This window comes from the organism of the source record quoted next, unplaced genomic scaffold (assembly GCF_019419815.1).
Source record: "Pyrus x bretschneideri cultivar Hongxiangsu unplaced genomic scaffold, Pyrus_bretschneideri_v1 Contig23, whole genome shotgun sequence".
NCBI lineage: Eukaryota > Viridiplantae > Streptophyta > Magnoliopsida > Rosales > Rosaceae > Pyrus > Pyrus x bretschneideri.
The window spans coordinates 906,326-919,182 of record NW_025999535.1 but is presented as its reverse complement, the minus strand read 5'-3'; the positions used below and the strand labels follow the sequence as shown (position 1 = coordinate 919,182).

Here is a 12,857-nt window from a genome sequence, read left to right as displayed (position 1 = left end):
TTGAGGGGACGAGTACAGGTCTGGCACGCGGTACCTGCCAATTGCTGCCGGGATGCAGCCCAAGAAAAAGAGCAGAAACAGAGTTTATTAGCCTGTTGTTTGATTCACTTAACAAGTAGCGCATCTGGTGTAGTGGTATCATAGTACCCTCCCACGGTACTGACCAGGGTTCGATTCCCTGGATGCGCACTTTTTATTTTTATTTTTTATGTGACCATTCATCTGAAATTTGATACTTCAAAACCAATACATTATTAGAAAAGCACTTGAAAGCTTTTTTAATCACATACTTGTAAGCCTCTGTTTCTACTTTCATTTCAAAATGCTTATAAGGAACACTTTTGCTCATTAGTGCTATATGCCAGTCGGAATTGATACTTGAAACTCAAGAAATTCTTAGAAAATCACTTGAAAGCATTACATATTTGGAAGACTGTATTGTTTAAGTTTTTTTAGCGAAATAATATGAGTATCGCAAAACTATATTATATGTTTCTTAGCTTGATCAAATAGCGGGGTTACTTTAGAAGCAAGTAAAAACTTAAGACCAGCTCATGTCATCATAAAACGACGTAATAATTTTAACTATTTTAGACACACGGCCTTGGAAGTTCTTCCGTTCCATCAAGTACAAAATTTCAACATATTTCTAATGCGTCTTCAGTAAAAGTGTGCTTATGAAATGAGCATTTTAGAAAGCTCAGGAAAAGGAAAGGGTTTTAGCCTTAAACCCTAAGGACTGTAGTCTCAGAATTTACCGAATTGCCGTCGTCTTCCCTCTCGGTTCTCAGATGAGATGACGATAGGGTTTGGATACATGACTTTGTAAGGAGGAGCGAATGGGAATTAGATGTGATCTTGGGAGCTTCTTTGATTGACATATATGGAAAATGTGGTAGGCTTGAAGGGGGATTGGCGGTTTTCAATACCATGAAAGAGAGAGAAGAACACTTTTACTTGCAATGCACTCATTAAACGGCTAGCTCTGCCAAATATGGTAGCTCTGCCAAATATGGTAAGGAGACAATCCGGTGGTTTAAGAGGATGAAACGAGAAGGGATCAGAATAGACGAAGTGACTTTGGTTGCAGTTCTAAGTGCTTGCAGTCACTCGGGGTTGGTAGATATCGGTAGGCAGATTTTACGTTCCTTGGGTTCGATTCCCTGAACATACCTGCATTATTCAATCCTGATGATGAAGCCATTGTAGCTTCTTGTGCTCAAAACCTTCTCCTCATTTGCAAAATAATAGCTCTTCCAATCGTTAGGTCTTGGACAAAGTAAGCCAGCGAATTGCAAGAGCAGTTGTTTGATATATATATATATATAGTAGTACTCTGACTTATTCCCTATCAGAAGTAGTTTAGGATTCAAACTATACTAACCATAAAGAATTATGAAACCTAATAGAGTTCCAATGCTAAGTTCTTTTCCCAAACCAATTGAACTTCATTCAATTCTATTGTCCCAAAACATTGAGGATAACCAAATAGCTTTAACCAAGACTTTTCCATATCAATCTTAAACACTATAACCGGTTCTATCTCATGTTTTATACTCACAATCTTACATTCTCCCACTTGAGTATGAAACACGATAACCAGTCTTTAAGATTTATAGAAGTGATCACTAAGTCTTATTCAAGCCACATTCATACTTGCATACTATATAGTTATGCATTTCAAAATAAGGACTGAAGAATCTACTCTGTACATTACAGAAACAATTCAACAATCACTGCATATTCAATCTGCAATCAATACTTATGTGAACCAAAGTGCAGATCACAAAATGTATTTGCTGTCTAATTTGTATGCAGAGATGGGAAGATGGGATGATGTTGAGAAAGTGCGGGGGATGATGAAACAGAGGGATCTGAAGAAAGACTTGGGGTGTAGTTCCGTGGAATTCGAACCCTCGAACCAAGTTAATCAGCTTTTAGCACAATAAGTCGCATTGTATTTACAGTTCTTTCAATATATCGCATTGTATTTACAGTTCTTTCAATATATATAGGTTATCTTATTGAATTGGGTTGTCTCCAATTTACTGACTGCATCAAGTTTATGTTGAGAGTTGTTCTACATTGGTGAGAGATAAGGTTTACTATGTGCTTATATGGTACTATTGGACTACTTCTTATATTGCCAATTGGTTTTATGGTGAAACCCCGATTTCATCACGTGGCTCTTCAGCTGGTCCTCCATCACGTGGTGGAAGCTCAATTTCATCAGTTTATTGGATGCCTAAAGATAGGCATTGCTCTGATTGCAGCCCACCCAGTTGTTGTCCGCGTGTAGCCTTGAAAATCGACCACACATGCGGGAGCATGTTGAGAGTTGTCCTACATTGGTGAGGGACAATGTTTGCTATGTGCTTATATATGATCTTGGGCTACTCCCCATATTACTAATTGGTTTTATGATGGAACCCTAATTTCATCTGTTTATTAGATGCCGAAACATAGGCATTGCTCTGATTGCAGCCCGGTTATATTTTCGAATCTCAGTTTTAGTCAGTTGAGATCAAATTACTGGTTTGGTGGAACACAAACTTCAAACACCAAAAACAGATTGTAAAAGCATATGCAAAAAGGCATCAGCAGCAGTAGCAGAGACTAGTCTTCCAATTATTTCGGGGAAACGGAAAATCAAACGAACGTTGGATAACTAACGTACATGTTATTATTGTAGATATATGACTCTGTTGAGTAAGCTGCAGCAGCAAGCTTTAGTACTTGTTTCACTTTTGCTGGGCAAGGACTTTGTTCCAAGCTGGCCTTGCTGTGATATCCGCCACCCATGCGCGAACATGGGGGCGGGATTCGAACAGCTTCTTCGATTGTGTTCCCATCAAGTAATGTATGGTGGGAAGGTGGTGAAGATCAGCCAAAGTGAAGCTTTCACCTGCCAAATATTTCGACTGAGCCAGACGAGTCTCATATACATCAAGAACCACAGCCAACTTGGCTTCATTTTCCTCCACAACTGCCGCGTTTGTGGTCATTTTAAACATAGGCTTTAAAGCTAGCTCAAAGGTCAGTTTTGAGGCCGCCGGGTCGAACTTTTGGCCCTCCACCTCCGACCACAATGATATAATTGCCATCTTCTTCGAGTCTCGGATCACTAGAGGGGTTCCCTTGTCAGCATACTCGTGGGCAATGTATTGTGTAATCGCCCTTGATTCTGCATATCAGAAGGTGCATAGCTGATCTTATATGCACAAATTCATAATTCATATATGTTGTGTGTGAATTTGATGTCACGACTACAACAACGATGCCGTATTCCAAGCCAATCAGGAACGGACATGTATTTTAACTCTTTTTCATTTGTGATACCCCGCATTCCAGATATAGGTAAGTTTTTCTCATTGTGAATGAATCAAAAACAAATTTATCTTATATAAACATATTCATATTTCATATATGCTCTGTGTGAATTTGATGTGAATGAACTGATATATATCCTACTGTGACAGTGATGGATTGATTTTGGATACCGTCACAATGATATCTCATTCCAATTACAGATAAGTTTATCACGACGTGAGTGAGCTAAACACAGACTTACCAAAGAGCTTAAGATCTCCGTCTTCAAAAGCTGGAACTTGACCAAATGGCTGCATCAATTGAAGCAAAGAAATGTGAGATTTACTGACCATAAAAGAATACTTGATAGTTTTGTTCTTCATGTTCTCATAGTAATCATATACTTACATTGAGGGAAATGAAGGGCTCCTTTTTGTGTTCACCAGCTCGCATGTCGATTGGAACAAGCTCGAATTCGATGTCTTTCTCGTAGAGAGTAGCAAAAACTCGCATTGCAGCGGTTGAAATAACGCTTCCGTGGACCTTGATGGCAACCATGACTCTGGAGGAATTGAAGTAAGAAATTTGAGCAACTGAGAAAGAGGCGTTGTGATTTGGACCCTGATATGGTCTAATATTTATAAGACAATGACCATTGCTGAGAAGGATCGAGTGCTTCTGAAAAAAGTAGCTTTTAGTGCAAGCTAATACGTAGTTTGGGTGGAAGCTTTCAATTACTGATTTTGACTTGGCTCAAGGGGATATCGTATGCACCCATGTCACTCACTACCCTCCAGTCTTCTTAAAATGCAAAAGGAAGTCCAAATTCGACTTTCTTATAAAGCAACTGCAAGTCAAAATAGGACTTTTAAAAAAGGCAAAGTTTGTAGCCGTGCTTCCAAGAACTTGAGGTCTAGATTCAGATAATATAATTCAATTTATTGGATAAAAAAAATATAATTCAATTTTATTTACGAAATTGAATCCGTTCTTGATTTTAGTGTCTGGAGCTTAAGGATCAATTAATTCGGACCGCACAAATTGAATCCAACGATCTTCATTAACTTATTTTTCTGGTCCACTATATACAAATCAACAGCTCTGATTTCTTTTACATATCAATCAGAGATCCAGATAGATTAATCCTTAGGCTCTGGACACTAAAATCTGGAGTGGATCCAATTCCTTTATTTACGATTAGGGTGGGCAGTGGAGCTGGTCATGCTCCTCCCCCATACCGAATAAATTATTTTCTCTTTGTCAGATATTGCACATATAATTGTTTAGGGTATGGAATAAATACGGTTTTAGTGCATGTTGTTTTTTTATGTTTTTTAATTAAAAAAAATATAATGTGCGAAAATCACTTTTTAAGAAAACATATGTAGCAAGAGATATTTTTTAATGTGTTCGAAACATAAAGTGGTACACTATATGCTATTATGGAAGTGGATAAATTTTTTTTTCTTCAAATGTTCATCCACTTGTATAATAACAAATGACATATGTGCCCGTAGTCTAAACACTGGAAATCTCTGATGGACGTGTGCTTCCAAGAACTGGCCATCTAGATTCAAATAATTTAATCTAATTACATAATTTAATTCACGATTAGGGTCGATAGTAGAGCTGGTCACGCTCCTCCATACACACAAAAATGATTGTTTAGGACAATGCCGAATTCTAAAGGAGTAAACTATGAGATACGGTTTTCGCGTATGTTGTTTATATATGTTTTCTTATAAGAAAAAATAATGTGTGAAAATTACTTTGTTAAACTAGTGAGCACATATAAACGTGCATATAAACACATTTTGGCTTGGTGGCCTCCTTTAATGTCATTAGCTTTTCTTTATTTGAAAGAAAAAAATGCAAGCAACTTTAATTACCTCGATGGAAACTTACGTTTATGGATGCTTGATTGAAGAGAAATTATTTCAAGATGTGTGAGAAAGCCGCTCTTAAACGTAAATTCGTTACTTGGAGATAATCAGCGTAACAGGTTAGGGCGGATTACCCTACACTTGTAATAATCCGATTGATGAACAACAGCTTTGTTATTCTTTTGGATAAAAATCTTAGAGAATTTGATGATGCTCAAGTGATTTTTGAGGAGGTTTGGGAAACACTCATAGGGAGTTCGGAAGAGAAAAGAATGGTTGAATGAGGATATTTCCCCCAAAAGAATAATAGGTATATATAGGAAAATTAATTTTGATACAACAATCTAGAACGCCATTATAATCTGTTTTGTGTCAAGTCTTCCGTTAGCTACAAACACTATATATCAAACACCAAGTCTTCGATTTTACTGTAAGAAAATTTAATTTGATGTTAAGAAAAAGCAATTGTTAAACGCCAAGTGTTATGACTTAGTTTATACAGAAAATAAATTGACAATTGAAATCATAACGGATGTTTTAAACCAAGATAACGGATCAGAAGATCAAAGCAACTGAAGAAAACAGCCTAACTAATAGTAATAAGCATCCTTAATGAAATTAAGAGAGAAGCTGTTACCCACAATTATAGGAGAGACTTTTTCATGTACCAGTAATACGGCGTGGTACGTCATATGTCATTATACAATTGAAGGGATATTTGAAAAAACAAAAACTTTCTTTCACTTATAAAATAACATGTGGCATACCACTTTATGTTCCAAGCACATTGAAAATCTCTCGAATTATAGACGTAACTAGTCAAACAACGAAAAGAAGTACTTACTTGTACTCTATGTTGCATTGACCATATTTTTCATTTAGTGGTTATTCAATAAATAGACGAATAATGTTACGTAAACTTTGGTAATGTTAATCGAACGGTTATACGATAAACTTTAGCAACGTTAATCGAACGGTTATACAATTTTTGCAGCGTTAATCTTTTAAAGGTCATTTTGGTTCTAGTCTCTAATCAACCTATGTCACATCCCGGCCCGGGGCGGATCACTTCCCGGGCCCGCTTCCACTACCGTAGCACGATATTGTCCGCTTTGGGCTTACCATTCCCGCACGGTTTTGTTTTTGGGAACTCACGAGCAACTTCCCAAAGGGTCACCCATCCTGGGAGTGCTTTAGCCCTCTACTCGCTTAACTTCGGAGTTCCTACGGAACCCGAAGCCAGTGAGCTCCCAAAAGGTCTCGTGCTAGGTAGGATGGGAATATACATTTAAGGATCAATCCCCTGGGCGATGTGGGATGTTACAATCCACCCCCCTTAGGGGCCCGACGTCCTCGTCGGCACACACGCGGCCAGGGTTAGGCTCTGATACCAATGTCACATCCCGGCCCGGGGCGGATCACTTCCCGGGCCCGCTTCCACTACCGTAGCACGATATTGTCCGCTTTGGGCTTACCATTCCCGCACGGTTTTGTTTTTGGGAACTCACGAGCAACTTCCCAGAGGGTCACCCATCCTGGGAGTGCTCTAGCCTCTTCTCGCTAAACTTCGGAGTTCCTACGGAACCCGAAGCCAGTGAGCTCCCAAAAGGCCTCGTGCTAGGTAGGGATGGGAATATACATTTAAGGATCACCCCTGGGCAATGTGGGATGTCACAATCCACCCCCCTTAGGGGCCCGACGTCCTCGTCGGCACACACGCGACCAGGGATAGGCTCTGATACCAATGTCACATCCCGGCCCGGGGCGGATCACTTCCCGGGCCCGCTTCCACTACCGTAGCACGATATTGTCCGCTTTGGGCTTACCATTCCCGTACGGTTTTGTTTTTGGGAACTCACGAGCAACTTCCCAGAGGGTCACCCATCCTGGGAGTGCTCTAGCCCCCTACTCGCTTAACTTCGGAGTTCCTACGGAACCCGAAGCCAGTGAGCTCCCAAAAGGCCTCGTGCTAGGTAGGATGGGAATATACATTTAAGGATCAGTCCCCTGGGCGATGTGGGATGTTACAACCTAATTATTAGATTGAAACCTTATTTGTTCAAATATTTTGATCGAGGTCCTTTACCTCATTTACGAGATTGAACTCATGCATTTATGCATTTAATGTCCCACAAATTATGAAATTTAAACAAAGTCAAATAATATTTTTTAAAATATAACAAATACTTCAAAATCAATTCCAGAGTAATATTGTTTTTCACAAAAATTATAACAAAAATAAAAATATTGTACTCACATAATTATTAACATATTTTAAAAAAGAACTATTGATATATTTTAATGCATAAAATAAATACATATAATTAGCACGGGTACATTTAGCAAAATAAAAAAAATGGGTACAAATAAATTAAAAAAAATATGTGTACAAATACAAATAAAAGTTTAAAAAATATGGGCACAAAAAAGAATTAATATATGGGTACAAATTAAAGCTGAAAAGAAAATTGGTACAGCTTAAAAAAAATGGCTTGCAAATTAAAAATGGGTACAAATTAAAAAATAAAAATATATGATAAAAAATTTAGCCATAAATAGAAATATACCAAATGTAATGTTTCTAACACTATATGAAATAGGAAAAATAAGAATGAAAACCTAAATTTTCTATTTTTTAAATTATGGTTTAGAAGTTAGTAGCTAGTTTGATTTGCTTAGTTGATCCTAGGCGGATCCTCTTTATGTGGATTCTGGAGATTCTTCAATTACATCCGTTCATCATACATAGTACGATAAAAAATCATTGTAATTTCTTTATTTAAAATTGAATATAAATAGTATTTGACAAAAAATGACTGTATGATGTACGATGAACGGATGTGATTGGAGGATCTGGTGAGGATCCTCTCCTGGGTCGATCGATCTTCATACACATCAACCTATTTGTGATATAATTAGGGTTTAAAATTTCTTTACTATGGTCGATATTTCTATGCAAATATTACAAAAATTAGAAAAAGATATGGAAGGGGAGTTGGTTGGGGGGGGGGGGTAAAGTCTAAATTCATCTCATATTGGTTAAATATTGACAAATTGTCATATGATATTCCCTAATTAATCTCATTTTAAATTTTCAAGTTTTTGAGCAAATTTCCATCATTTCCATCTAATGTAATCAATATTAATATCAATATATCCATCAATATTTCACAAATTTGAATACAAATATTTCCACCGATACAAATATTTCAAATACTAGATATAACCATGCAATACTTCAAAAGAATTAGAGAAAAAAAAACTCACCAAATCAAACGATGATCTTGCTTTCTAATGATTGACTTCGTCTTTCTTCTTGGACGAGAATCCCAATTTCCAGTTTGGGTCGCAAGAAATCTTTTTTTTTTTTTTGACACACAGTTACCAAAGGATAGCCGACACATTTGAATCACATCCATTATTTAGACCAACTCTAACTTTTGAATCCAATCAAAATATTTGAGTTTAAACCCAAAAAAATGTCACCCAAAACTAGGACTCAAACCTGAAAATTTGAGTTTGAACCCAAATTGGGTTCAGATTTGGCTGACCCAACTCTTGAATGGGTCCCATTTAAAATGCAGCTAAATACAAGAATTAGTGGCCAACGGTTAGGCTCCAAGTGACAAGGACGCCAGTTGTCCGACGGTAATTGTGGCCATTTTTATTTTTGGACTGTTGCTTATCAACACTCCAAATCCAACTCCTTTTTTGGGCAACCATTTTAAACTGATCTAACGGTATATATATTTGTTTTTGTCAAATCCAACAGCTGAAAACTAAGTCCAATGCCAAAATAATAAAATAATATTTGTTATGAGTATTGAAATTTGGTTGATTAATGTATGTATTGAAGTTTGGTTGGTTGGGTGATTAGTTGGTGTGACTTGTTTGGTTTCAAAAATCTTATTGGAACTTAAATTGTTTAGATTTAAATATTCGTAAAATTAAATTATAATATAACTAAAAGTTACAAAAAAAAATAAAAATTAGGGTTAAGGCCATTCTACAACTATTAATACATTTTTAGTTTTGAAATTTAAGTTTAGAAGATTGTGTGACATTCACTGTGCACATAAATACTTGAAATTTTGAGATATAATTGATTTATGAAAAGAAATTTAATTGAAAGTTAACACGTATACAAAAAAAAAAAAAAAAAAAAAAACACGCACACACACACGCACATATATAGAAAAAAGCTCTCCCTCTCCTAGAAAACCCTAGCCGTTAACCCCTTCGCCGCCACCCTCTGGCTATGACTAGGGGCCGATGGTAGCCTCTCGCCTCCCTTTCCTAGCTCCTCCTCCCTTCCTTTTCCCCAATCTTCCCCATCTTAGCCATCCTCTACCCCCCTCCATTCTTGTTTTTCTTCCCACCTCCTCACGCCGACCCCTCATTCCCGACCTTTCCTTTCCTCATCTCCTTCCCTTGCTTCTCTCCCACCATTTTGGGTGCAGTTTTCCATGGATCTATGCCCTATACCCTGACCCGGACCATGCCCTTTCAAGATTCTCTTCGATTTGGCGCTCATTTTCCTTGTGTGATATGTGTTGCAGGTGGCTTGGATCCCCCCTCGTCAACTCAGTTCCATAGTGGTGTCTCCCTCCACGACTTCGATGCTCTCAACTCTGGATGATCGGCTTGGTCTGGGAGCTTGGCATGCTAGTCTCGATGCAACTTGGCTCGGCTTGAGTGTGGACGCCGGCATCACACTATCCAGATTTTGGAGGAGGCCTAGGCCTGGGTGCCTCATTCCCCCCGTTTTTGAGTTGTACATCGGATCCTTCTCTGTGTAGTTTAGTTCCCCTCACCCTTGTGCACTGCGATGGGGCTGGTTTTGGCTAATTTGGTCATCGCCTTTGTGCGTTGTGTATTGTGAGTATCGTCTGCTAACGGTGACTTTGATGTGGTTACACACTTTCGCGATGACCTTTTGTGGCCTCGCTATTTAGCGATGACCGTTGTGTCTGCTGGTATCTCTTTGTTGCGGTTATCGTTTATCAGAAGAAGTTTCTGGGCTGTTTTATCCTGGGACGACGTGGTGTTTGTGAACTGCTTGCACACTTTTGGGCAGAGCCGCGAAATGTCTTAAAGAGAGCAACTTAGTCCGCGACTCATCCCAAGAATCATTCACTACTCACGGCTTCTACATTTTTCGGGTAACTTCGTTCCTTTCTATTTCAGTATTCAACAATTTTAAGACGTATTCAATCTGTTATGCATCATAAGGAAAACTCTGCTTCTCAGGAAAATCTTGTTGAAGAGCAATTGATTGCGATGATATCAGAAATCAACCTAGTTGATGGATCTGAAGGGTGGTGGGTGGACACTGGCGCTTCTCGCCATGTTTGCTATGATCGTTCCCTTTTCAAGACCTATTTTGTGGCTGAGGGAAGAAAGGTGTTGTTGGGTGATTCGCACTCAACTAATGTTGCTGGTACTGGAGATGTGGAGTTGAAGCTCACTTCTGGAAAAATCATCATACTGAAAGATGTGATGCACGCTCCGATGATAAGGAAGAATCTTGTTTCGGGCTTTCTTCTCAACAAGGCTGGATTCACTCAAACGTTTAGAGCAGATACATATACTTTTACTAAAAATAAGGTTTTTGTGGGAAATGGATATGCTACTGATGGAATGTTTAAATTGAATGTTGATAAAATGTCTACTTCTGCTTACATGTTGTCTTCTTTTAATACTTGGCATGCTAGACTTTGTCATGTTAACAAACGCTTGGTTAAGAACATGAGTAACTTAGATTTTTTACCTAACTTATCTTTGAATGATTTTGAAAAATGTGACTATTGTAGTCAAGCTAAAATCACTAGAACTTCGCATAAATCTGTCAATAGAGAATCTAAACCACTTGATTTAATTCATTCTGATATATGCGAATTTGATAGAGTGTTAACTAGAAATGGAAAACATTATTTTATTACCTTTATTGATGATTGTTCGAATTATTATTTTGTCTATCTTATGAAAAATAAAAGTGAAGCTATTGACATGTTCAAAACTTTCTTGACTGAAGTTGAAAATCAATTTAATCGTAAGATTAAAAGATTTCGTAGTGATAGAGGACAAGAATATGAATCTACTAAATTTGTTAATTTGTTTAAGTCTCATGGAATTATTCATGAAACTACTGCTCCTTATTCTCCTGAAATGAATGGTAAAGCGGAAAGAAAAAATAGAACTCTTTGTGAATTGACTGTTGCTACTTTACTCAGTTCTGGAGCTACTTCTTATTGGTGGGGTGAAATTGTGTTGACTATATGTTATGTGTTAAATAGAATCCCTAACTCAAAAACAAATATTTCTCCTTATGAAGTTTGGAAAAATAAGAAACCAAATGTGTTGTATTTCAGAACTTGGGGTTGTTTAGCTTATGTTCGTAAACCTGATCCAAAAAGATCGAAATTGGCTAGTAGAGTGTATGAATGTGTTTTTCTTGGTTATGCATGTAATAGCAAAGCATATAGATTTTATGATTTGAAAAACCATGTTATAATTGAGTCACTTGATGCAGATTTTTATGAGAATAAATTTCTTTTTAATCTTCGAAATAGTGGGGGTTCTAATTCTTCTAAAATTTATGAACCTACTTTTGTAGAACATAGTCAATCTGCATTAGAACCTAGGAAAAGTAAAAGAGCTCGAATAGCTAAAGATTTTGGGCCTGATTTTCATGTATATAACTTACAAGAAGATCCTAATACAATTCAAGAAGCTTTGACTTCTTTAGATGCAGATTTGTGGCAAGAAGCTATAAATGATGAAATGGACTCCTTGGAGTCAAATCAAACTTGGCACTTGGTGGATCTTCCACCTGGTTGCAAAACAATAGGTTGCAAATGGATTCTTAAAAGAAAATTACAACCTGACGAATCAGTTGAAAAATTTAAAGCCCGACTTGTTGCCAAAGGCTATAGACAAAGAGAAAATATTGATTTCTTTGATACTTATTCACCTGTGACTAGAATAACTTCTATTCGTGTATTGTTTGCTTTAGCTTCTATTCATGATCTTGTTGTGCACCAAATGGATGTTAAAACAGCTTTCTTAAATGCTGAATTAGAGGAAGAAATATATATGGATCAACCAGAGGGTTTTATTATCCCAGGACAAGAAAATAAAGTTTGCAAGTTAGATAAGTCACTTTATGGATTGAAACAAGCTCCTAAACAATGGCATGCGAAATTTGATAGTTTGGTTACTTCGAATGGTTTTAAAATAAATGAAAGTGACAAATGCATCTATTATAAGTCTGAAAATAATATATGTACTATATTATGCTTATATGTAGATGATTTGCTCATTTTTGGTTCGAATATTCATGTTGTGAATAATGTCAAATCTTTGTTATGTGTTAATATCGATATGAAAGACTTGGGTGAAGCTAGTGTAATACTTGGTTTGAAAATAACTAGGTCCGAACATGGGTTTTCTTTAGATCAATCTCACTAGATAGAAATTTTTTAAGAAAGTATAATTATTTTGATTGTAAACTAGCATGTACTCCTTATGATCTTAGTGTAAAATTGTTCAAGAACACTGGTGACAGTGTTAAACAATCTGAGTATGCGAGTATTATTGGTAGCCTTCGTTATGCTACTGATTGCACTAGGCATGATATATCTTATGCCGTAGGAGTTTTATGCA

At 37.1% G+C, this 12,857-nt stretch overlaps 1 protein-coding gene and 1 non-coding gene across 2 annotated transcripts; one reads left to right on the top strand and one right to left on the bottom strand.

Annotated features, from left to right (window-relative positions):
- The first annotated feature begins 118 nt into the window (after positions 1-118).
- Positions 119-189, top strand: TRNAG-CCC. Its single transcript has one exon. It is a non-coding gene; the product is annotated as a tRNA-Gly (tRNA).
- Positions 190-2,607: 2,418 nt separating this feature from the next.
- Positions 2,608-3,974, bottom strand: LOC125477987 (glutathione S-transferase-like). The gene is made up of 3 exons (XM_048585564.1): positions 3,718-3,974; positions 3,572-3,620; positions 2,608-3,184 (listed from the first exon to the last, which is right to left on the bottom strand). The coding sequence occupies exons 1-3, from the start codon at positions 3,865-3,867 to the stop codon at positions 2,742-2,744; spliced, it is 642 nt and encodes a 213-aa protein (XP_048441521.1). The 5' UTR covers positions 3,868-3,974; the 3' UTR covers positions 2,608-2,741.
- Positions 3,975-12,857: the final 8,883 nt, after the last annotated feature.